This window comes from Gastrolobium bilobum, unplaced genomic scaffold (assembly GCF_033153095.1).
Source record: "Gastrolobium bilobum isolate Gb01-03AN ecotype WA unplaced genomic scaffold, APGP_CSIRO_Gbil_v1 utg3870, whole genome shotgun sequence".
In the NCBI taxonomy this organism is placed as follows: domain Eukaryota; kingdom Viridiplantae; phylum Streptophyta; class Magnoliopsida; order Fabales; family Fabaceae; genus Gastrolobium; species Gastrolobium bilobum.
This window is the reverse complement of record NW_026895180.1, coordinates 405,717-430,761: the sequence shown is the minus strand read 5'-3', so window position 1 is coordinate 430,761 and position 25,045 is coordinate 405,717. Positions and strand designations below refer to the sequence as shown.

The 25,045-nt window shown below is 35.8% G+C and overlaps 2 protein-coding genes across 8 annotated transcripts; both read left to right on the top strand.

The window, feature by feature from the left end:
* Nucleotides 1-3,230: 3,230 nt before the first annotated feature.
* On the top strand, nt 3,231-13,283 carry LOC133297469 (GPCR-type G protein 2). Of its 4 annotated transcripts, XM_061496632.1 has the most exons (14): nt 3,240-3,641; nt 3,743-3,951; nt 4,335-4,455; nt 5,112-5,241; nt 6,177-6,255; nt 6,901-6,989; nt 7,882-7,974; nt 9,479-9,505; nt 9,648-9,734; nt 10,403-10,474; nt 11,869-11,999; nt 12,523-12,674; nt 12,792-12,842; nt 12,948-13,283. In XM_061496632.1, coding segments are annotated over exons 1-13 (1,407 nt in total). In that variant the 5' UTR covers nt 3,240-3,426; the 3' UTR covers nt 12,794-12,842; nt 12,948-13,283. The 4 variants fall into 4 exon arrangements, with proteins under 4 accessions (XP_061352635.1, XP_061352630.1, XP_061352616.1 ...); XM_061496640.1 differs by lacking the exon at nt 9,479-9,505; XM_061496646.1 differs by lacking the exons at nt 12,792-12,842; nt 12,948-13,283 and having other exon boundaries at nt 3,235-3,641; nt 12,537-12,602.
* A 3,069-nt stretch (nt 13,284-16,352) lies between these two features.
* On the top strand, nt 16,353-24,189 carry LOC133297376 (protein PARALOG OF AIPP2-like). Of its 4 annotated transcripts, none has more exons than XM_061496518.1 (11): nt 16,353-16,773; nt 17,316-18,130; nt 18,414-18,499; nt 18,604-18,698; nt 18,905-19,207; nt 19,369-19,878; nt 20,119-20,803; nt 20,917-21,147; nt 21,257-21,381; nt 21,997-22,400; nt 22,807-24,189. In XM_061496518.1, exons 2-11 carry the CDS (start codon nt 17,354-17,356, stop codon nt 23,833-23,835), a joined length of 4,245 nt encoding a protein of 1,414 aa, XP_061352502.1. In that variant the 5' UTR covers nt 16,353-16,773; nt 17,316-17,353; the 3' UTR covers nt 23,836-24,189. The 4 variants fall into 4 exon arrangements, with proteins under 4 accessions (XP_061352502.1, XP_061352493.1, XP_061352506.1 ...); XM_061496509.1 differs by having other exon boundaries at nt 16,353-17,236; XM_061496522.1 differs by having other exon boundaries at nt 16,353-18,130; nt 21,997-22,188; nt 22,287-22,400; nt 22,807-22,988.
* Nucleotides 24,190-25,045: the final 856 nt, after the last annotated feature.

Sequence of the window (25,045 nt, the reverse complement as noted above, 5' to 3'; positions counted from 1 at the left end):
TTTGTCGACAGTAACCCACAAGTAGCCTCATGGATAGATCAGATTCCCAAAGAGAAATGGTGCAGGTCTTACATTGGTCAAGATGACGCAAAGTAGACTTGTAGAGTATTTTGTGAAGAGGCGTTAAAAGATCCAAAAAGTAAAGGACAAAGGCTGGAGAATTGCAAAAAAGGTTGAGGACTTCTTACAAAAGAATGATCAGTTAATTGTCAGTCTCCGTGTCCGTGTTTTTGATAGAGACTTACAGTTGTTTGAAGTTGAGGATGCCTACAATCAATCTACGCATGATGCCGGCGACATTATGAGGGTTGACTTGCTAAATCGTAAATGTCAATGTGGACGGTTCACAGCTAGACGATTTCCTTGCAGTCATGTGCTAGCGGTGTGCAAGGTTGAAAAATTGAACCACTATGACTATGTCGATCCTGTGTTCTCAATTACACAAATTGAGAAGGTCTATGCTCGACTAAATAACTGGTTTTGACACCCCATTCTGTTTTGCACGCGTTTTTTTGGCACGGAATCGATCGAATATCAATGTACACGCATATAATGACTTGGGGAACACACTTTCAGGTACAAAATAGTATTGTACAGGTTATAAACCACGAATGTACATGTATTGCATAAATCTTGGGTTAGGGTATCCGAAACTTGTGTTCTTCATTTAACTCTGTTATGAGCACCTGTTCTGAATTTCATTGGACATTTTAGACCCGTTGGACTGTGATTATACACAAAATAAAAACAAGAAGGTAAAACATATTTGTTCCTTCATTTGGTAAACAAGAAAACAACAATAATTACGTAAACGGTTCACAACATGATGTGAACATCAAATAGTTCATTACATAACCATAATATTACATAAACTACAAATGTCAAATAGGAAGACCGAAGTCAATTACATAACAACATACACTACAAACGTAAAATAGAAACATAAACCCTAAATCTAATCCTCATCCTCCTCCGACGCCGTCTCCTCGTCATCCTCATCTGACACATCAGCCCCCTGCCCTGCAACATCCTCAATCTGTTGTCCTCGTCCAAGCTCTAGACGAGCAAGCCTATCTTCAACACCCTTGAACCGTCCCTGTATATGTCTAAATCTTTCATTTCCCTTCTGCACGTGACTCTTCCTCCATTTTTTGTGTTTCAGCGCCATTTTTCCTATTTTCTTCAGCGTGGCGTTTATGCCCTTCATGACATCACGTAATGAAAACCCACCCTCAGGCTCAGCTATCTCCTGCTGGTCACCCTCATCATCATCGTCATCATCATCCTCCACCTCGGGCTCAACCATGTCTACAACTGGACCAACATCAGGAACCTCAACATCAGCCGCACCTGTGAACTGCCACACTCCTGTTTGTGGGTTCTTTGTCATCTTGCACTGCTCCAGTAGACGTTTTCCAGACTTATGATTATACCCTGTGGTCTTCTTCAAGGTCACATCACCCATGGGAACATCAAAATGCTCCAATATCCTCTGAACAAGACAAGCAAATGGAAGTGCACCCTTGTGTTTGGCCTTATACATCATCCAACAGATGTAGTGCCTCCAGTTCACCGAAGTACCATGTCGGATAGCCCACATGATGGGAATGTCATGCTCCAACACCCTGGAATGATTGAACGCTCGCGGAAACAGAATGTGGGTGATGACATAGTGTAGTATGCGGGACTCCACAATAAGCAACCCCACCGTATAGGAAATGTGTTGCCCACGGGCTCTTCTCTGCTCCTGCACGGCATCACCGCATGTATATCCTGGAAGTATGGTCCCGCTGTCTGCGTCATATTCCACAGTCTGCGCAGAATCAAAGTCATACCCCAGTAACTCCAACCATACCGGAGCCGTCATGATGATCTCCACCGCGCAGACCCTAGACCTCCGCTCACCCTGATGGTAGCTGAGGTTATGGTAGAAGGCCCGTACATGCAGCTCAGAATATGAACACGACATTTCAGCCAAGGTCCTAAGATGTGATTCCTCCAACCACCTCACAATGTTAAAACCTTCTTGTTCAAAAAAGGCTGTATCAAGTGATTTGGCCCCACAAATCGGTCGGTTAACAAAGTCACGGACAAAAGATTCATGAACCACCGGGTCATTCTCGAACAAGTATCCGAATGGGAGGTCGACAGCAGCGGGGTCTTCCTCTTGTGGCCTTGACGAAGACGGACGGTCTTGTCGTAGCTTCTGTCGCCTCTCATTTCCAGTGCTAGACGATCTTCTACGGCCAGCCATGGAACAACTGTACCTACAATGCAAGTGGAAACAAAAATCAATGAACAATAACAATATCAAAAAATTTAAAATTCAATATAAAAAACAAAACCTAATCCTAAAATAAAACAGAAAACAGAAACCCTAACCCTAAAATAGAAACCCTAACCCTAACCCTAACCCTGACACATCACAAAAACCCATTCCTTGCCCTAACACTACAACCCAAACAAAACAGCAACATAAACCCTAACCCTAACCCTAACCCTAACACTAACCCTACCACTACCACTACCATAACCCTAACCCTAAGCCTAAGGCACCACATCAACCCTAACCCTCACCCTCACAACAAACTTAGCACCCTACCCCTAACCTAAATCCACAAAACCGCAAACAGAAATCAAATGCATGGAGAAAAAAAAAAAAAAAACTAAACTTAAAACCAAATGCAAGTCAGAATACGTTACCTAAATGTCGATTTCGCAAGTGTGAACCAAGGAAGCTTCAATCGCACCTTCAAGGGTTGAGATTCGGACTTGGTTGGAGAGACGTGACGAAATGGAGCGATTTAGTCGATTAGGGTTTGAAAATAACCCCCTTTGCGAAATGGGGGGTTTTTAAAAAACCTGATCTGCGACATTTAGTCGACTAAATAATGTGCTTAGTCGACTAAAAGTGCAAATAATGTAGTCGATTAAGGTGAGTTTTTAGTCGACTAAAATTCGCGTTTCATGATTTCTGAGTTTAGCCCATTTAGTCGATTAAAAGTGCAACTTAATCGACTAAATGGGGGCAAGATGATGAATAGTTCTGGGAGAGGAGCAAATTGGTTATTAATTATTTAATTAAGGGCAAAATGGTCAAAAAAAAAAACCTTTATTACTACTACTACTATTACTATTTTGGGAGAGTATATATGGTCATTAATTTATTTAACCTTTCAAAATTGGCGTAAAAGAAAAGGAAAGCGTAGCGGTGATTAAATCGATTGGCTAGTTCGGACAAGTTGATGAGACTCGAGAGAGCATTGCATTCTGTTGGTTCTTTTCCCTCCCTCCCTCCCTCAAGATCCACAGCCAGTAATTGACTAGGAATTTTCAGTCATTCATTCATTCATTCATACATCTTATAAAAGAAATGGTCGATTTGATTGATTTGTGAATTGAGAGAGTTGAAGCTAAGTAAGGAAGATGGGTTGGGGAAGGGGAATATACGAAGGTGTGGTGGTCTTGGGAAGTTTGTGTTTACTCGGTTGGGCCGGTCTATGGTTCTTGAACCGTCGCCTCTACAAAGAGTACGAAGAAAAACGATTCCTCGTTCAGATCATCTTCAGCGTCGTCTTTGCCTTCTCTTGCAATCTCCTCCAACTTGTTCTCTTCGAAATCATTCCCATCCTCTCCAAAGAGTAACCTCACCTTTCAAATTCTATACAATGGAATAATCAATTTGCAATCTTAATTTAACAATTAATTAATTGCAATTTTCTTTGTTGTTGTTGTTGTGTAGGGCAAGAGTGGTGAACTGGAAGGTCGACTTATTCTGTTTGATCTTATTGCTTGTTTTTCTCTTGCCTTATTATCATTGTTACTTGATGCTTAAAAACAATGGTGTGAGGACCGAAAGGGCTGCACTTGGTGCTGTTTTGTTCTTGCTGGCATTTCTTTATGCATTTTGGCGCATGGGCATTCACTTTCCAATGCCATCACCTGATAAAGGTAGGAGTTCTCAGGATCCAATTCCTGCATAGCTTCGTGGACTCTCATAAGCTTTGTCCCTGACATTTGTTGCTTGTGTTGAAAAAGATCAGAACCATGCATTTTTTTATTTTTTTATTTTTTTGAATACTTTGTTGGCTTTGTTCTTGTGCTGTAGTGTAGGCTATGATATACTTACTAGAAAGCAGTGTGGTAGTGGAATTAGGTGCAAGTAATTTAGTTAATAAAATGTAATTACCTGACTGCTTATTGCCTTACACTATAACTGCAGTTAAAGAAGTAAGGTTTTTATTTTTTATTTTAGTAATGTACAGCCTTTCTTGCTAAGTTGATCCTTATTTTATTTCTTCTTTCATATTTGCAACTTGTTATTCATGTTTCAGGTTTCTTCACTATGCCTCAGCTGGTGAGTAGAATTGGGGTGATCGGTGTTACGGTCATGGCTGTTCTTTCTGGTTTTGGTGCTGTAAACTTGCCATACAGTTATTTATCGCTTTTCATCAGGTAATTACTTAATTTTTAAGGTTCTGTACTGTGTGTGGCCACTTCCACCACAAATTTTTCTGTGGACTTCGAGTAGTTAATAGTAATCTATTTTTTGAGTTCAAGGTAATTTTTCGATCTGAGATGGACTTTCTGTATTTTCGAAGAAAAATGGGTTCTTTCCAATTTTTTGGGTTCTTTTTTTTACTTCCATGGGTTTGGGAAAAGAAATGGGGGTAAGGCCTTGTGGAAGTACGCTTTGTTTACAAAATTGAGGTATATTTCTATTGAACATAGTGCAAAAGTATATTGCGAGAGATTCCTACCCTTGCAATTTTTGTAGGAGCGTGTTGCTTTTAGACTTTATTGGGAGTTTTATCTGATGAATCTGCATAGAGATTAGGATATCTTTTCTGCTGATGTGTTTTTATCTTTCTTTTGTTCTCCTTATCAATTTTGGAGTATTCTTTGTCTTCCTTCTGTATAATCTTCTTCTTCCTTTCAGTAATTGCATTTTTTAAATTTAAAAATATAAAATAAATTAAAGGAAAGTTTAAAAGTCATATAAGAAGAAGGAAGTTAGCCTAGGTTTCCATATATATGAAGGCATAATGTCATGGTTTCTTATTTTTTATTTATTCTCATGGTTATTGATGTTTATCACTTATATTTATTAGAGAGATTGAGGAAACAGAGATCAAGGCCTTGGAAAGACAACTGATGCAGTCACTTGAGACTTGTATATCAAAGAAAAAGAAAATTATTCTTTGCCAAATGGAGATGGAGCACAAGCAAGGAACTGAGGAGGTTACATTCTTATCTTATGCCTTTCAGCATGTTTCTGGTGGATGGAGTTCTTTTAATGTTTACTTTTGTGCTTCATCTTTTATTCTTTTACAAAAGAATAACTTGAATGGGAAATTATTGAATATTATTTCTGAATAAATACTGTTCATGGGGTTCATTCTAATATATAGACCTAGACAAATATCTATTTCCCTAATATAGTGACCAAACTTTGGTAAAAGAATATTATACAATAATTACAATGATTTAAAGATAATAGATCAAAGGAGAGAAACTACATTCGGGGGAGGATATGAAATCCTAGAGAAAAGATAAGAGAAGAGTGAGTCAAAGTGGCCTAAAAATGCAACAAAGATGTCCAACTTATTTGTATATCAGTTATAGAAATTCCCTTGAAGCAACCATAAGTAGAGTTCCAAAGAGACGCCATGAACACAATTATACCAATAACCAATATAAGGGTAAAGTGACACCCTTAAAATACTGACTTTTTTTTTACATTTGCATATACAACACTGCCATAAAATTTAGCCTCCTTGTTCCTGCCAAAATATTTAAAAAGTGCTATGTACAAGTCAATATTCAATAAGGGATGAGAGGATGTGTGCCCTAATAACAATTAATGATTTGTTTGTTGAATAAATATGTTGATATTTTCATTCGTTAGTCAAAAAAGTACTTGTTATCCAGTTCTGACTTACGCATTGTGTAAAATTCTTTTGATTTTCGCTTGATTAAGTGTATTTTACTGAAACCAGTTGCATTTGATTTTCCTTAAGGTTACACTTAGCAGGATGTTGGAATAAAAAACATATAAATGTTTGTTTGTCAAGGCGTGGTGGTGTTAACCTGTTTTATTTGTCATTTCCTTTGCATACATGTTCTTGCTTTTCAATCCCTACAATTTGAAACTCATCTGAACTTGTATGTTGCAGAAGTTGAATGCTAGATCCTTAATTAAACGTTTAGTTGGTACGGTTGTTCGATCTGTGCAAGAGGACCAAAAGGAGCAAGGTTAGTTTTCTTTTGCGCTTAAAAGGCCATTTGACGCTGCCACTTCCGAAATCTAAATTTGGGGCAACCATAATGTTAAAGAATTATATGATCAACAAAGAAAGCAAAAGTTGTGTTCTGAAGTAAGACATAAGAGACTTAAAAGTATTCATGTACTTCTTTCGTAATTATATGATAATGGAGTATTTATACAGTGATTTGATGCCTTTGGTCGGAGACTAGTGCTTGAGTTTCCAAGGATAATGAACCATTACCACTTCTTTGGGAGAAAGTGTTTGTAGTTTTTTTGTAGTGCTTGGCTTGTGGCTATTTTATAGGGATTTCTTTATTGGATGTTCAAGTATATTGGATTACATTGCTCAGTTGATAAGTTTTTCCTTTTTATCAAAGATTCAAAATGGGGCTGTCCTATCTTAACTCTTGCAAATACATAATTGTGTTTAAATCTGTTTGGAATTTGAAATCAAGATTTGCTCTTTTGGGGGGGGGGGGGGGGGGGGGTTCGAAGCGATATTCTTATTTTATTGAAATACTTATTGTGAGGTGATTTCTTCGATAGTGGTATATCTAATTGTATAATCTTTTTTTTCCTGTAATTATGTTATTAGTTACAAAATTTAAATTATTCTTTTGTTACATGTGAAGATATCAAAGGAATGGAAGCAGAGGTGCTGGCTTTAGAAGAGCTTTCAAAGCAATTGTTCTTGGAGATCTATGAGCTTCGCCAAGCAAAGGTATACTTTATCTGATATGCTGGATTTCCCTAATTCACTTCTTAGAATTGTGTATGTGACTATGTTTACTTTCTTGTACTCCTTTGTAATTTGTATTCAATCCTCACATTATAAGCCCAGTTCTCATTAAGTTAAATTTCAGCACAAAATAATGTTGGCCTGCACTTTGTTTACACTTCAAAGCCCAAATGGCTTACGTGCAAGAGTTTGTTAAAGATAAACCTTTATGTCCCCTTTTAGATTAGTTTGGACTTTTGCTTCTCCTGGTGATTTTTTTTTTTTAAATCCTTCAGTCACTCTTCCAATATAAAGAAGTTTCTCGTTGATAAACATAAACCCCTTTGGAAATGTAAAGATTAACAAGGTTTAAGTTCTTCATGTGGACAATGTTATGTTTCTCAACAAGATCAATACTGCGAAAGTAATAAGATGGTGCAAAGACAGAATGCTACACAAAGCTTTATCGCCTGATATCTATATCATGTACTGAATCAGGTTCTACTTAAATACAGAGGAAACCTATCTCAAATGTGAAATTGATGTCCCATTGCAAAGCCAGCACTTCTGCTATGCATGCCTTTACAGCGAAGTCCTGCTTAAGGGTTCTGCAGCTGCTGGAATGAAATCCTGAGGATAAGAAACAACTACCCCCAAACCATAACTATCTTCACCAATAACTGTGGCATCAACCTTTAGGAAAACTGGAAAGCTGTGTGACTGACTTCTTTTTGAAGAATATATGTTACAGTGACTGATAAAATTACATAACTGATATTGTATTAAAAAAATGGATGATTTCTTTTTCTGTCAAAAAATTATGTGACTGAACTTTGTTGCACTTATATTTTCTGCTAAAATCTGCTTATTGGGAAAACTGGTTCTCACTTTGCAGGAAGCTGCTGCTTATTCTCGAACTTGGAGAGGACACATGCAGAATCTACTGGGCTATGCTTGTTCTGTGTATTGTGTGTATAAAATGATCAAGGTATTGTGATGTAGGGCAGCAAGAATTGATATTTTATAAGCTAGAAGTAGGGTTTCTTGGAGGACTAATGGTTGTGATTGATTGATTTAAGCTTTCTTGAGGTACAGATGGTTCACAAGCAGTGTATGGTCAATCTGGAAATCTATTTACTGAATGGTACTGCTAAAACTAATCATTCATTTGTTTGATAGCAACACGTCCATATATAATAAGACCTCGCCTAACTCATTCCGCAAGACTTGGAGTAAATTGCTTGCTATATTTGGATTCTGACTCACAAATCTGAGCCCAAATTAAGCTCATGAAGTGGAATTGAAAATACTCCCATGGCTGGACATGTGAGCATACTTAAAGTAGCAGATTGGTACAGCCCCATGACAAATATTTGGGTAAAATACAGATTACACACCCCTGAAGTTTGGCTGATTTTCACGTTTGATATTCTTCGTTCTGTATACCCTATCCTCCCTGAATTTTAGTGAACCGTGAGATTGTTAAATTGGGAGTTAGACTTATCGGAGAGCTACTCACTTGTGTCACATGGGAAGGGTAATATGTTAAAAGTGGCACTTTATGTAGTAAGTGTGAAAATCAGCTGAACTTCAAGCGGATTATCTATAAGGGTTTAGAGTTGCTCCATTGATTCTAACACCCCATTTGACAGTTCCACATTTTCCCATAGTTAAGGGGAGTTACATGTTACAAAACAAACGTGAACCAAATGCAAAAATAGGCCAAACATTAGGAGTGTAATCTGTACTTTATCTTAAAAATTGAATGGAAATGCTTGGATGATTTGACCTTTAAACTTATGATCTCTTGATGCTAGCGCTGTCTTGCATCAGATAAATTTACAAATACTTGGATTAAAGATGTTTTTGTCACAGCTTTGCATTCTGATATGCTACCATCTGTATTTAGGGACCTCAGCCCCTTAAGCTGCCTTCTGTGTTTAACATATGAACTGCTGGAGTTTGGTGAATTTAGTTAGAGAGGAATGCTATAACTTTTAAGAAGTGCAAATATGGTTTTCTTGTCTGTTTTCGCCTTTTAGGAAAGATTCCTTGTCCTCTCTCTATTTTACTCTCTTGTTTTAGTTCAATCCAGATAATGATAGTAATAAATAATAATAGTTATGGGTAGAGAGCATATACATTTCTTGGAGGATCAGCCTTTACTGGATGATGCTATTTCTGGATCATTTCTTTCTTATTGCAATTAATAGGTAACTAGGAAATTATGCAAAGAAATTTATTTGTATCTTATCATAGCACACCATGCAGTTATAGCTCGTATTGCTTCTCTCTATTGTGTGTTTTATTCTTGTGTTGGAAAGTTCAATTCATGCTGAGTTAACATATGGTGCTTTCCGTTGGTGGCATCTATCTGGTGTTGGTAGCGTTAATAGTATTTTGACAAAGTATTTCTCTAGCAAGTGAGATTTTTTATAATTTTGGAATTCATTGTAGTTAATATGGCTAATCTATTTAATCGTTCTTTGCAGTCATTGCAAAGTGTTGTTTTCAAACAGGTAAATTGTATTTCTCAATGGTGATCATATCTTTTATCGTCATTAATATTTTCCAAATGTAATTACTTTTTTCTCAGCTTTTGGACTAATTCTTAATATACTGTCAAATTGCTTCTTTGGTGATAATGTGTTTCTATGACAGGCTGGTTCAGTTGATCCTGTGACAAGGACAATAAGTATATTCCTACAGTTTTTTGATATAGGAATAAATGCCACCTTATTATCACAGGTTAGAGTCCATTTCCTAATAATTATTTTTGTTCATAAATTATTCAGTCATTCATAACTTCCTTAATTGGATTAACTAAATGAATTCTAGTAAGACGACCGTATTTGTTTTTTCTAGTTCTCATTTTTTACTCATCACATGTCTTTGCCGTTTTTATTTTGGATTTGACCATAAAAAGTTCTGTTAGAGATATATAAAACTATTAATGCAGCCTCATCCATCAGCTTAAGTTTTTGGGTTAAATTGGTTCTTTACATGGTATCAGAGCCTTATTGTCATGGGTTTGACCCTCACCGCCCCCCATTTAATTAATAAATAATTAAGCCTTGTGGAATTTCTTAGCACAAGTAGGTGGGCCAGTGCATTATCCACCCTTCAAGCCCAGTGGGTTCCTGTGTGAGGGGACATGTTAGAGATATATAAAACTATTAATGTAGCCTCACCCATCAGTTTAAGCTTTTGGGTTAAATTGGTTCTTTACAAGTTTATTGATTCGTAGATACTTTTGCCATTTGTAATAAGAATATAAAGAACTTAGCAGGTTTTTAGGGTATATATTTTATGAATCTTCCAATTCCTTTGTTGTTGACTTATTCTAAAAATTTGTGGTTTTGCATGGTTTGATATTGTATTTTTTTTTTTTAATTTGTTTTGCAATTTTTGTACAGTACATTTCCTTGCTATTCATCGGAATGTTGGTTGTGATATCAGTGCGTGGATTCTTAACAAATCTAATGAAGGTATTCCTGCTGCTTTCAATTGCTAATTTTTTCCAATTGATGTTATTTAGATTAATTATATTAGTATGTTTTACTGTTAAACAGATTCTTGAAGAATGTTCTTGATAAAACTACAATTTTGTGTCCCTCCTCTTTTTCGGATGGTGGGTCTGTTGAGTTGTTGAGGAAATATGTAAAAGCTTCATTAAAAGGCAGCTAATCTTATGTGCAGTAATATGGTTTTGCATAACCTAAACAGATTGAAGTCTGAATTTGTATACTCTCAGGGATGATCTACAAAAGAATCAAATATGCTATGGGAGAATAAACATTGTACCTTCCTGGCAAGTACATAAATGCATAAGCTACCTCACGAGAGGCCCAAATCAACCTTCCCCAAGTCCCAAACAATATTGATATGCTTTTGCAATAGTGTTTTTTTTAAAAAAAACAAATTAAAAATAAGATCTCTACGCATAAAACGAAAATAAAACATTCTTATCAGCAGTCTCCAGCAGAGATAAGCAGGTGTCATCAATAACTTACAATGTCAATATCTCCACTTCTACAGAACCTCTAATATGAGATGCCATCCTCATCACCCTTGAAATAATGGCCATCCAATATGAAGAAAAATTCTTTTACCGATTTCAGTCAGTCATATGTGGGCCTAAAGATGTACACTTCCGGTATAAATCTCCAACATCCAATTTCAATTCCAATTTGAAACAAAACACTCAAGAAGGAATGACCGCACGTGATGTCATCTTATGATGCTTGGAATATGGGGCAATCAACAATTAAAGAGCCTAAAAATCAAGTTTTTTTTTTTTTTATACTGAAGATCTTTATTTTTGTATATTGGTTGTGGATAAGTAATAATCATAGTAATATTTTTTTGGAATTTATCTGTTTATTTTTAGTTTCATTTGGAGTAATTCTGATAGAACTAGAGTTATAGCAAGTTACTATATGTCATATCGGTTACAGTTATTTAAGAAGGAATTGCACTTGGACAAGATTTATTAAAAAAATACTCGCCATGAAACCCCAACATGCGAGGGTAGGAGTTAGGGAAATTCTTGTACGCAACTTACATTTTTATTTTGCAAAGAGGTTGTTTTCTGGATTTGAATCCATGACCTTTCGATCACAAAGGAGATCTGTTACTGTTACCTCTAGGACAAGCTTCATTATTAGTTATAAACCAAGAAAATATCTTTTTTCAATTTTGAGTATAGTTTCAAGAAATTTCCTTCTTTTGTGGTTGATTTGAGAGTTCTTCTGCTAGGATGATATTTAGTCCTATATCATGCTTCTAGGTACAGTTTGGCTTCAGTAAATATAGTAACAGATACAGTTTATCTTGTCTTATTATGAAGTCTAACTTCCAATTTTTTTGGGGTTGCATGCAGTTCTTTTTTGCTGTTTCAAGAGTTGGAAGTGGATCTTCAAGCAATGTAGTTCTGTTTTTGTCTGAGATAATGGGAATGTATTTTGTATCTTCTATTCTTTTAATCAGGAAAAGCTTAGCAACTGAATACAGGTATAAGTCGTTATCTGTGCGTTAGTAATGTTTTAAATGATTTGCATAGTAGAAACCTGCCCAGCATAATCAGAACTACAAATTTAGGTGCTCTTAATTTTTACCTGTGGCTGGGGATAACAATGCATGAACGCTAGGGTAAGAAAGGTACACTGAAATGTTGAGTCTTTGGCTAATAAAGAATTATCTTGTACTGTCAAGGAGAGAAAAGTAAGAACATAAGGCATCCTCATAAAAAAAATATGAATGCAGAAACACTGAAGATTAAAGTAAACAAAAGAATGAACAGCATCGTCATAATAAAGCCTTTCAAACTACTGATATCTTTACAATCCGCAGACTAGTTTTTACTGCTTAGAATTCAACTCAAAGTAGTAGCATTCTGAAGTATGGGCCTGGTAGTTTGTTGCCCTAGTCTTGATTGATGCAGATTTGGCATGTGTAAGCATAGTTATTATTTCATTGAACTTCCCAGGATGAACAGCATTTGTCTTGATGATGTCTGATCTGAGTCTCTTGGCAGGATTATTATAACAGAGGTATTGGGTGGTGATATCCAGTTTGACTTTTATCATCGGTGGTTTGATGCAATTTTTGTGGCTAGTGCATTCCTTTCGCTGCTTTTACTATCTGCGCATTATACATCTCGCCAAATCGACAAACATCCAATTGATTGTGAGTGTAATTATGCCAGTTAAATCTGAGTTAATCTTCTTTAAGGCATTGTGAATTATAGATCTAGTTGCTACGTAAATGAATTACTTACCATGTTCGCGTTTTATTTCAATGTAGAACAAGAAACATACTACCTTGATGCATGTATAGTTTCTATTGCCACGGAAGGTATGATATCAGACCACTAAACGTACAGTTTTAAATCTTCTAGATGGGTTCATTTGAATTTATTTTGATAGCTGATAGAGGTTATTTATTGTTTTCATATGCCAGTGCGTAGCTGATTAAACATCTATGCTAGAAGAGATCACCGAGGAGAGGGGTCATATTGATTCAGTTATTTCAACAGATGCACTGCTGCGAAACCTAATCGAATATCCGTTTTGGGATTATCTTCTTTGGAAAGTTGAAATTTCTGAGCAGAAATATTGTTGTCGGGTAATATGTTGAATGTTGATTTGCTTATGCTTTATTAAGTATAGAATGAATTGGATGTGAATAATTTTGCACTTGGGATTGGTACAATGGGCCTAAGGAACAGTTGCAGACTTATTGGTAATTTTAGATTCTCTGTAGTTGAAAATTTGAAATTCCCACTCAAATATTTTGGCCGTTTTTCATGAATATTTTTCTTTTCGGGTCTCAATGTATTTCTTCTCTAACTTATTAAGCGAGACTAATTGAAAGTATGCGTATGATCATTTGTATAATGTTGACGTGAACGTGATAATACAATGACTACTTGGTTATGATATGAACGCATCACATAGAAAAGCACGATCGGACATAAATATGTTGATCATTGGAGCTTGGTTTCCCACAGGTAGGATTGATAATAGGAAATCATCTAGCATTTGCGTGTTCCTTAAGATAAGGAACCATCAACCGTCTTGTATTATCCTCCTACAAGGCTATTCATATCTTTATTCATAGAAGTCTCCAAAAAATAAAAAATAAAAAATAAAAAAATCTTTACTCATAGCAAAGAATAGGATTTCATTTCAGTGACCAATCTTCCAGTCCCTAATAAGAAAGATAAAACACATCCATGAAACCAATCAACAAGTGTGCTGCCTCCTCACTGTATTGATAGACAAAGATAAAAGACGATAAAGAAATGTTACATGTGGCTTAAGTGGCTTTTAAGTTCTAAATTATTTATGGATTCAATCAATCATCTATATCTTATGTTCACATTAAATGTTAATTTGACAATAATTGTTGACAACTTCATATTTTGTTTGTTTAGTTTAGTTTGAGATAGATGCGTTCTTGATGTTGATAACTTCATATTAGTTTTCGGTTTAGACGGCTATTTGAATGGTATTAAATTGAACACGCATTTTTAGTGGAAATATTAAATTGTGATAAACCAAACAACTATTGGTTAAGTGACAAGAAACTTATTCCGTTAACCAAATGTCTAGAGTTCGAATAAAATGATGTTGAAGAATCGCCCCAATATGGTCCCAACATTACTCGGATTGGCTTGAATTAAAAAATAAAATAAAATAAAATAAAATAAAAAAAATTGCAGCTCAGGAACACTACGTTATAATAAGATTGTTGTCAGCCCCGTGGAAATTGATCAGTTAAGGCTCGTATAGAAAAGAATATTTTAGGCAAAACTTTATATATATGGTTGATAATACATCGAAATGGGGTATCAGTACAAGAATGTTGTGAGAAATTCAGAAGACGATTTGATCACCTGTTGCTTTCTTGTTTGATTGGTGGGTGTGGGTAATGGTTCTCGTGATTTCTTTATGATGTACTGTAAGAATGTAAGATGCAGTGAGTAGTGACTTCAATGTGTTTATTTACCAATGTATGTTTAAGGTCTGTTTGGTGTGACGTATACGGCATGATAGTATAAACTTATACTATATGTTATGACATTTTTAGTTGTTTGGTGTGACCACCGTATAGTATAAGCTTATACAGCATAATCCCTTAATACATCAAAACGATGTATAACTTAATTCGGCCTAAGGGTGAGGGATAAGACCTGATAAGAGATTGATGTATTAACATCGTTGACAAATGTAATTCTCAAAAAATAATATATTATTTTAATATTAATTTATTAAAATAAAAATTTATTTTTCAATATATTAATTTTTAAAATATTGAATATTTTTATTTTTATAAAAATTAATTTATATTATGGACACACTGATCAATAAATTTTTATAAAAATTAATATCATATGACATTTTTTGAAGAATTATATAAATTCTTTATTAAAGGATATTTTTATTAAAGATATTTATTTTTATCATATATAGTATTATACAGTGCATTACCAAATACTAGATGATATTATCTTATACAATATATTAATTTATACAATACCGTGCCAAACGCTTGATAGTATTAAAATTCAATCAGGTCTTATACAATCAGGCCTTATACTATCAGGTCTTATACTATCAGGCCTTATCCTATACTATGCACCAAACATGCCCTTAATGTTTTGCCTCCTACCAATCAGCTTGTATGTACCCCCAGCAACTACCTCTGTTTTATGTACTCTTCCTTCACGGGGGGGCCTAGCTAAGTTCATCTGTGATATTGGAAATTATTTTCACAAGAGTAAAATGGAAATGGGATAAGATAAAATCATCATTCTAATACGTGATAATTTCAACTATAATGTTAATCCAGCATTCGGTATGAGTATTGTTAGAGAATAATATAAATCATTAAAAAGGCCTTTATCTAACACCTTAAAATTTTGAGTTGAAGTGATTCTTTACAAGCATGTGAAGAACGAATGCAATAAAAAGGGGACTAGGGCCATTGTAGCTTCTATTGTGCTTACTTGTGAAGATGATTGGGAGTGAGTTACACTTGGTACTTTCTTCTCGTTATTTTTTGTATAGATAAAATGACGTTTTAACTTTTGATTAATTGAGACAGTATTGCTGGTGTCTCGGAATTTTTAACCCAACCCTTTTTGTGAGAGGGGAAAAAAAAAACAGAAGGGAAGGGAAGAAACAATTTCATTCGTTCAATGTATAAATAGTAAGAAAAAAGTTATCATTGATTTAAATATAAATAACTGATATTGTGTTAAATGTGTCATGAGAAGATTCATTTCTATTATTACACTAATGCATGTGGTGTGCGTCATGCATGAATTGCATTAATCGTGTGTGTATTTTACATGAAATCATGCGGTGTAATTCAACTATTCAAGTAACAACCCTTTGCAGTTGAAAAAATATTTTGACTTGAAGACGGAATGCAAGTTCATTACCCTTCACTACTCACTTGTTTGTTACTTCTTAGGCAAGAAAATTTGAAGATGTACGCAAAACGTGAGGCCCTGACGCTTGCCACAACGCCGTTACTGCTGACTCACGCAACCCTCACGCGCCCCTTTCCCTCGTGTTCACAGTGACTTCACACGCAACTCACAATACGTGTTTCACAATCCTCACACGTACACAATGCACCCTTCATCTACGTTATTTCGAATTTTTAAATAATAGCAAATAAATAACCAATAACTGAGAAAAATTAAAAGAAAAAAAAAGAATCTTACGTGGAAAGAACCGTATGGAATCTACCCGGAAAAAAATAATATTAAAATTGCAGGTTTTTGCATTTTCTTCCATTTCCTCTGATTTTATTTTCTAGCATGTAGAAAATCTAGAGAGAGATTGAAATCTGAACCCACAGAAAACAAGAAATTTAGAGAGAGAAAGAGAGAGAGAGAGAGCTTGGTTAGATGAAATTCTCATGAGAAAAACCCATTTCTGAGATTTAAATTTTCACCCCCTTCAGATCACAGAGAGGAAAATAAGGAAGAAAATCTATGCGTTGATGTGCTAATTAATTATTAGTTATAAATGCAAAAGGATTGTATCAGATCCTCTGTGATTTCAATTTGCATATATTCTTCACTTTGAATTCGCATTTGATTGGTTGTCGTCACATATAGTGAGAACTTTGATTTTCCTGTTAATTCGAAGAGAGTTTATTGCGACTCGAAACGAAATCGCAGGAGGCACTTTTCCCTGGATTGCCATACGAAATGGCTGAACGCGAGGGAACCTTGTGCAATGCGACGAACTTGATTTGGAAGCAAGAGGCATGTCAATTCATTCCTAGTTAGGGTTTTTATTTTGATTATTCGGAACTTATTATTATTTTTTTATAGATTTTTTTGTATAATTATATCTGGATTTTGTTTTTCGTTGAATTGATACGAGAACATTGGAGAAGTTGGGTGCTTGTTCTGATAGGATGAGCTAATTCAGCGTGTGGTTTAGGGTTCGATTTTGTCATTTGTAGAGACTTTAGGAATCGGAGAAAATTTTCGCTTTTTTGGGGTCATTAGTTCACTAGACTCAGCATTTTTAGGTGGTTACAAATTTGCAATCACTGATTTAATTTTTGGGTTTTCAGAGAAGTACTTCATGGATTTGTACTTGCACGTTGTTTTTTGTTGTAAGAGTTGGGGTGATAATTGTTAATGTGGTTTGGATTTACTTTCTAGATGACTCAGTTTTGAGAGGGAGTTTCCGTATGCAAGGTTTCATCTAGATGACTCAGTGAGAACTAAATTTTGATTTGTAGGAGTCTGAATTGAAGGTTTCATCTTTCTTTAAACTTATGCTTTGTTTATATTAGGTAGCACCTGAATCTGGAAGAAGTTTGCCAAACATTCTATGATTCAGAACACTGATATGGGACTCGAATCGGGGACTTGTAATGTATGCTCAGCTCCTTGTTCATCTTGCATGCATCTTAATCGAGCTTTCATGGGCTCAAAGGCTGAAGAATTCTCTGATGAAAACTGTCGCTTAGGGGAGGCTAATCAGCACTCTATGGGTGAAACCAGTAACATGCATAGTGTTAATTCCAGTCATGATTCTCTATCTGAAAATGCCGAGAGTAGACGTGCCTTGTCAGAAAACTATCAGGATTCCAAGTGTTTAGAAGGTCTTGATGACAGCACTTCTTGTATCAGTAGAGTAAGTAATGCTAGTTTAGTGAGTGGTAGCCATCAAATAAGTTCAGACAGAATAAATATATCTTGTAGTTCAGCTTCAGTTAGTCGCTTAGGGGCAGAAGGATCTAGAAGTGGGCCATCTGTTGGCATGTCTGAGATTCTCTCTTCTAAAGATGCAGATATCCCCGAAAATTTGTCAGAATGCTGTATGGAAAATGTTGATTCATCTTTGACCAAAGAGAGAGCACCTATTATTGTTTCCAGTGAAAAATCTCTTGCAGATAGGGATAACCCTATTAACGGTACTGCCAAAGTTTCAGTAAAAATATATCCAAAGTCAGAATCAGATACTGACAACAACGTTGGGGATGCTAAAGATGAAGATCATAAATTTTCAGCCCATGATGGACTGCATGAGAAGGCTGAGGAGCAGGTCAAATCACAACCTCAATCAGAAGATGAGAGTGATGACTCAGATGTTGTTGAGCATGATGTGAGTACATTTCCTTTCATTATTTTAGTTTATTTTTCACCAAAACTAAACTTGATGGAGATGAAAATGGGAGGAGTAAAATGTAATTGTTTGAAATTGGACGAAGATTTATATATGTATGCTTACTCTCAATGATTCTGAGCTTCAGGGTAATGCTGAGCAATCAACTCAGTTTATAAATATTCTCTTTATTTCAACTTTGCTTTTTTAGACTTCTCTGATGTTGCTTACTGAGGGTGAAAGTTCTTTTTCTTTCCCCTTGATCTCATTGACTGTTAAATAGATAAAAGTATGTGACATCTGTGGAGATGCTGGTCGTGAGGATCTACTTGCCATATGTAGTAGGTGCAGTGATGGCGCGGAGCACACGTATGCATAAGAACCTTTCATATTATCTTTTCTTAGCTTCTATCACATTGTTGCTTAGTCCTTTCACTAAAATGAGCCTTAACATTCTTATTTCTGTGAATCAGCTACTGCATGCGGGAAAGGCTTCAGAAGGTCCCTGAAGGGGATTGGTTATGTGAAGAATGCAAATATGCAGAGGAGACTGCAAATCAAAGGCTTGGTAAGATTGAAGTTGTGCATGCTACTTTTTATTTGTAAAATTTATACATAGTACTTAAAAAGAAAGTGTTCATGGGTCTCAAATGCTGCACCATTCATTCGTTCTGGAACTGAATTTGCACTATGTTGAGGGTAGCATAAGCATTCAAAGACCCATATCTATCGGTATGTCCTAACATATTTATGAAATTCAATTTTGTGGTTCAGATGTTGAAGAAAAAATAATTCATAAAGTTAGTTCAACTTCACAAATTTGTGGCAAAAGGCCTTCTGAAAGCGTGGAAGTAGCTACATCGTCAAAAAGGCAAGCTCTTGAATCAAGCACAGGATCACCAAAGTCATCAAGTCCCAAGAGAATAGTTTCACTGTCACGTGAATCTTCATTCAAGAGCTTAGATAAAGGAAAGGTGAAACCTGGTCGTCAAATCCCCATTCGTAATCGCCCCGGTGGTGGTGACATAGAACTTGCTCGTTCTGTCTCCACTGGCTCTCGGAGCCAAACTGCAAAGAGTATGGAATTATTTTACATCTGTTGTGCTTCATTACAACTTCAAATTTGTTTTTCTTTGTTCCTTTTAAACTGCTGTGGATTCCCCGGCAAAGTTTGTATCTTGTCTCCAATCTCGATGCATTTCATTTATTTCAAGCATAAATTTTGTTTCTATGAATAGGCACATTGTTGAAGTCTAGTTCATTCAACAACTTCAATTCCAAGCCTAGAGTCAAACCTTTTGATGAAGTTGTTCCCCAGAAGCAGAAAGGGGGTGGCGAACATACTTCTAGGAACATGGATTCACCTGCTGGGATGATAAGCAAGTCAGTGTCATTTAAATCCTCAAATTTGGGTCGTTCAAGTGCTACTGAATCAAAAGTTAAAATGCTTTCTTCTAAGTCTGGAACTGCTCATGATTTAAAAGGATCAAGGAATGGAAAAGAATCAGGTGCATTTGACAGGAAATTTCTGTCTAGGGTTGATCGGCCTCTTGGTTGTTCAACCATGGCTAGTTTGGTTTCCACATCTAAGGTTGATCTGAACGTTACACCTCGTGGTGAAACAGCAAAACCTTCAGCAGTTAATAACAATCGAGACTTTAAGGTCAATCAAGATGGAAAATTAAGTTCATTGTCAAAGTCTATGAGTAATATAAGCCATAGAAGTCCGGATCCCCAAGTTTGTTCAGGTGTGATCTCGCATATTATTCCTGTTATATTATTTTTAAAATTTTACATTGTTTTTAATGATTCAATTAGCTGCTCTTGATATTTTAGTTTCTGTGTAGTAACAGCATTATATATGAGTTTTTCTCTTATTTTACTTTCGATAGGAACATCTTTCAGTGATGGATTTTGAGCTTGGAACTAAGTTGTCTTTGTTATCTGCAAAGATGATTTCTTATTTAATTATTCTTTGAATTTTGCAGAGAGAACATCAACCAATGTTGATGAAACTCAACAGGATGGGCTGCCTCGATCACGAGAGACAGCAAACCAGGTTGACAAAACCAAAGATAGCTGTAGTGATCGTGTGTGGTCAGGTGTTACTGATGCTTCAAAAGGCCCATTCTGCCATAAATGTAAGGATTTTGTCCATGCTACGGAATGTTGCATATTTGGTAATACACAGGAATTTGGTGTTGAAGTATCAGTCACTGCCACAAGTACTTCCAAAGAGGATATTCATAAAGGTAATAGATTGAAAGCTGCAATCCAGGCAGCTTTGCTTAGAAGGCCTGAAATACAGAAGAAGAAAGAAGTACCTGATCAAACTGATGAGTTTCCTACATCAGGCGCAGACTTGAATTGTGAAATCACTTCTCAAGACCAAGTGTTGGTTTCCAACAAGAATAGTACATCTACTGCAGAAATCAATGCGAGTCAGGAAAGACTTGAGAATTCTGGGTTTGAAACTTCCAAATGTTTGTCCACCTATGATTTGAAGCAACATAGCTTTTCACCAACTGATTTTTGTTCTCAACCGAGAAAGTCAGATTCTGTTGGTCCTGCTTCTGGAAAGCCTGCAGTGAGAGACTTGCCTAATCACGCTTTGGCAATCTCAAGAGTTCTTTCAAAGATATCTGCGATTCCAGAATATGAAAACATCTGGCAGTAAGTAACATCTAGTGATGAACTAGTTTGTCTTTTGTTTTGGATTGCTCTTGCTGTATTACTATTCTTGTTTTGCTATCAAGTGTATTGTACGAGTTTTGTTGTTCATGCAGGGGTGTCTTTCAAGTGCATAGAAGTGGAAAGCCTCCTGAGTTGTATACTGGAATTCAAGCACATTTATCCACATGTGCTTCCCCTAAGGTTTTTGAGGTAGTGAACAAGTTTCTACCTGAAATTTCCCTCAATGAAGTTTCTCGCTTGAGCACATGGCCTTCGCAATTTAATCAAGGTGGTGCTAAAGAAGATAATATTGCTCTTTACTTCTTTGCCAAAGACATTGAAAGGCAAGAATATGAATATCATTCTTTTTTGTCAGTAGGGTTTGAAGTGCAAACATGTTTCTCTGTTTTCTATCTTGTAATTATTTACTTTTTTAATGATGTTTTGATACAGTTATGAGAGACACTACAAGGGTCTATTGGATCACTTGATTAGAAATGATTTAGCGCTTAAAGGGATTTTTGATGGTTTTGAACTTCTCATATTCGCATCCAATCAGCTTCCTGAAAATTCACAGCGTAAGGAATTGTTCTAGACTCTTGCTAAACAATCCTCCATAGTAGGAAATTTGTGAATGAATGCTTCTATTTTTGGTGCTGGCTTAAAGATTATGCCCGCATTAGTATTCAAGTTCTGCAGAAATTTAGTTCATATGCAATTTTGCATGTCTTGGAGCAAGACAGAATGGAAATTCTCTCTTACAAAGATTAGCTTGAATTTGTTCTATAGTGCATGTTATAATTCTTGTTATAAAGGATGGCTACATGGGAGGACTTGGGTGATTTATACCTGGTTGATGATCCCCATTCAATTTGAATCAGGATTCTATATATTATTTTATAAGATGTTTGAATTCTGAGTAAGACTAGTCTGGATGAAGTGCTTGAAGATCATAAAGAATGATAATGTTTTATGTTGAATTTGGTTTTGGTCAAAAGTGATGATTTGTTGTGCTTCTAGTAGGCATTAGTTTTCAGTAGTGGTATGCTTTGGCCAACTAATTTTCTCCCTTTTGACCATTGAAGGGGTGTGCTGAGTTTTGCAGTTTACTTGGGTGAAATCTTAAGTGAACATCTATGTAACAACATTTTTTAATAAGAAAATCAATTGTTAAAATCCTATCGTTTCTGCAGGTTGGAATATGCTGTTTTTCTTGTGGGGCATATTTAGAGGGAGGAGGATTAATCATTCAGATTCTGCAAAAAAGATATTTATTCCCAGTTTGAATGTGATGTCAAATGAGAATAATTTTCCAACTGCTGTTATGACTTTGTCTGAAACTCGTTGTTCACCAAAGCGCATGGATGAAGAACCAATTACTTGTGGTAAATTTTGCAGTGCACTTCTCCCATCCACTTCCGTTGACCAAGGTCATAATATGGTAAGTAGGAATTTTGATATCAAAGAAACTATTTTTGATCAGACACATTTGGGTTCACAAAGTCAAGATATGAGAATCAACACCAAATTTACACCAAGGATTCTGACAAGCAGTTCGCAATTGTGCCAAGAAATAAATTCCACTGGTTCATCCCAGGTAATGTTTTTATCCTTAAATGTGTAACTTGATAGAAACAAAAGTTGCTGTTTGCTATTTGATATAAATCTGCTTGCATGCTATCAACATCGTGATCTTATATTAGAAATGCGATTTTGACTGCCTAGATTATAGAAATGTATATATTGGTTTGTATAAAAAATTTTAGGCCTTGATGGTCCTATAATGAGGTTGAGTTGTTAATTATATAAATTTACCAATCTTTCTATTATATATCCAAGGGAAGATGAAACATAAGTATAATAAAGTAATACTGGTATGAGAGACCTTTTTGATCATTTTTGGGAGGGGAGAAACCAAGTAGTTTGTAAGTGTTCTATGAAGAGCAAGTGCTGCTGCTTATCATCTCTCATTATTTTTCTAACAGTGTTCTTGCTTTGTGCAGAAAGATACTGTACCTGCACATGGACAATACAGAGAGTCTAAACCTCCTGACGCAGTGGGAGCAAGTGTAGGCTGTAGGATTGTGGAAACAAAAACTGATTATGATATCTCTATTAAGCAAGAGACCTCCTTGTCTTCGGGGTTTCCTTCTTTTGGCAATCAAGAGATAGGTACCGCATGCAATATCAGTAAGGCTAAAATTTCAGAGAGGATGAACAGTGATGAAAATCAACTAAGGCCTAAAAGCAAACAGATTGAAGATCTCAATATTAACATGGAGGCAACGTTTCAGGGAGACCTGTCTGTAAAAGGAACCATCTGTCAGCAACCTAATGATAAAAAAGTTCAGCATATAGATCTTTCAGTTACAGTTATGGAGGCTTCAGCCATTAGCTGTCAGAAAATGCCTTGGAATGAGGTAAATGGCAAACTGGAAGACGGAGAAAGTTCTAGCAAGAAGCTGAGGACAGGTTTCAGTTATGGATGTCACAGTTCTGGAGGTAGGGACTCTTTTAATGGCAGTTTTGCGTCAGTTGCAAATGATTTTGGTTCCTGTTCTTCAGTTGAGGGCAAAGGATGCAAAGAAGCTTGTGATGAGAAAATCATCCACGAGGACTTGGGAACGATGGAAAGAACCTTCTTTCCTGTTGATACACACAATAAAAATGACTCGCGAATGGTGCTGAATAGCATGTCATTGAAAGGGCCTTATGAGTACGGGGACCAATTTCAAGTTGGGATTCCTAATCTAGAGCTTGCTTTGGGGGGTGAAACGAAACCGTCACATAAGGGTATGCTGCCTTTCTTTGTTGGGGCAGTTGACAAGAAAAATAACCACGAAAAGAGTCCTGATATATTGGCAGATGAGCAAGAGGATGACAATGTTGCTGCATCACTTTCCCTTTCTCTATCCTTCCCTTCTTCAAACAAGGAACATATCAAACCTGTTTCAAAACCTGAGCCTTTGCCTGATGATGGGCAACATGTGAATACTTCGTTGCTCCTTTTTGGGAGATTCACAGATAAATAAATATGCTGGTATTTCGAATGATGTACATTATCTTGTTCCAGATGCCTTCGATAAAGCTATAGCCCATCATGCATGTAATCGTCCAGTCCTTACTCCTTATACAAAGTGGACATTGTTCCCCGGTTCGTGTGCCCTTCAAGAGTCACTAAGTTTTCTCTTTACTTCTTTGCCAAATCCATACTTTATAGTATTGTCATTTTTGGTTTCAGAATGCATAGTTACGGTTGTTTGTATATAGAGAGAATTTCAGCCAACATAATTTCAAACATATTACTAGGAACTTGTGGATGACTATTTTTATGACAGGGTTTCCTCTGTTCCTGGTTTCAACAGTCTTTACTATTAGTATTACTATAATTGACGAACGCTAAATCTTGCTCTATTTGGTTTAAATAGATTAGTGAAAGCGGTAAAGCTAGATGACAGATCATGTTATGTTTGGCGCGTGTGACATCTTAATCTTGGATAGAAATTTAAGTGTATTTATTAACGAAAATTTCTGTTATGATGATTAAGGAGAGGAGAGACTGCATGTTATGAAAGTATGATGGTATCAAATTTCATTTAAGCTGAACGTGAACTAGGCTTAGAGCATAGAACAATGAAGTATTGTGCTCTGTTTTGCTGTAATATTTGATTGCAACTTGTGGCGCTAATAGAGGCTTGACTTGAGACTTGTGTGCTCAAACAATCATGGTTCAAATGGAAACTAAATGAATTGCATAACAAGCACCTAAGTAAATTATAGATATCGAGAAAATAAAAGGAATAAAGACGACAATAATATTTTACCAAAAAAAAAAAACGACAAAAATTTGTTTTATTTGTAAGAATTTTATTTAAAACTAGAGTGTATAACTCAATTAACTTAAATTCTATTTATGTTAGTATTTAAAAAATTTAAATCTAACGTCATGTAGGTGAGAATGAGACTACTTGATTTACCTTTGACCACTTCGACCATTTTGATAATGTGTTAATAAAAAAAGGGAGAGTCAGAGAGACTTGAAACTAATTTTAAACTCATAAATTTGTAATTTTAAAGAGAAAGTAAACATTATATGTGATTTATGACTTAGAATTGAAAGGAATTGTATTTCATTATTATTCCTTGTTAAAATGGGTTTTGATCAGTATTTTTACCAAAAGTTGAGTTTTGAGGAGTTGCCGAACCATAAGCAGGTCAGTTGATGGTGGAACAAGCCAGTTT

What these genes read in the sequence shown, in the direction of transcription:
- LOC133297469 (XM_061496632.1), top strand. Translation starts at nt 3,427, where the DNA reads ATGGGTTGGGGAAGGGGAATATACGAAGGTGTGGTGGTCTTGGGAAGT. An exon ending in TATTTATCGCTTTTCATCAG is followed by an intron (nt 4,456 to 5,111) that starts GTAATTACTTAA and finishes TATATTTATTAG; the next exon opens with AGAGATTGAGGAAACAGAGA. An exon ending in ATGAGCTTCGCCAAGCAAAG is followed by an intron (nt 6,990 to 7,881) that starts GTATACTTTATC and finishes CTCACTTTGCAG; the next exon opens with GAAGCTGCTGCTTATTCTCG.
- LOC133297376 (XM_061496518.1), top strand. Translation starts at nt 17,354, where the DNA reads ATGATTCAGAACACTGATATGGGACTCGAATCGGGGACTTGTAATGTA. An exon ending in GCTTCCTGAAAATTCACAGC is followed by an intron (nt 21,382 to 21,996) that starts GTAAGGAATTGT and finishes TCGTTTCTGCAG; the next exon opens with GTTGGAATATGCTGTTTTTC. An exon ending in ATTCCACTGGTTCATCCCAG is followed by an intron (nt 22,401 to 22,806) that starts GTAATGTTTTTA and finishes TGCTTTGTGCAG; the next exon opens with AAAGATACTGTACCTGCACA.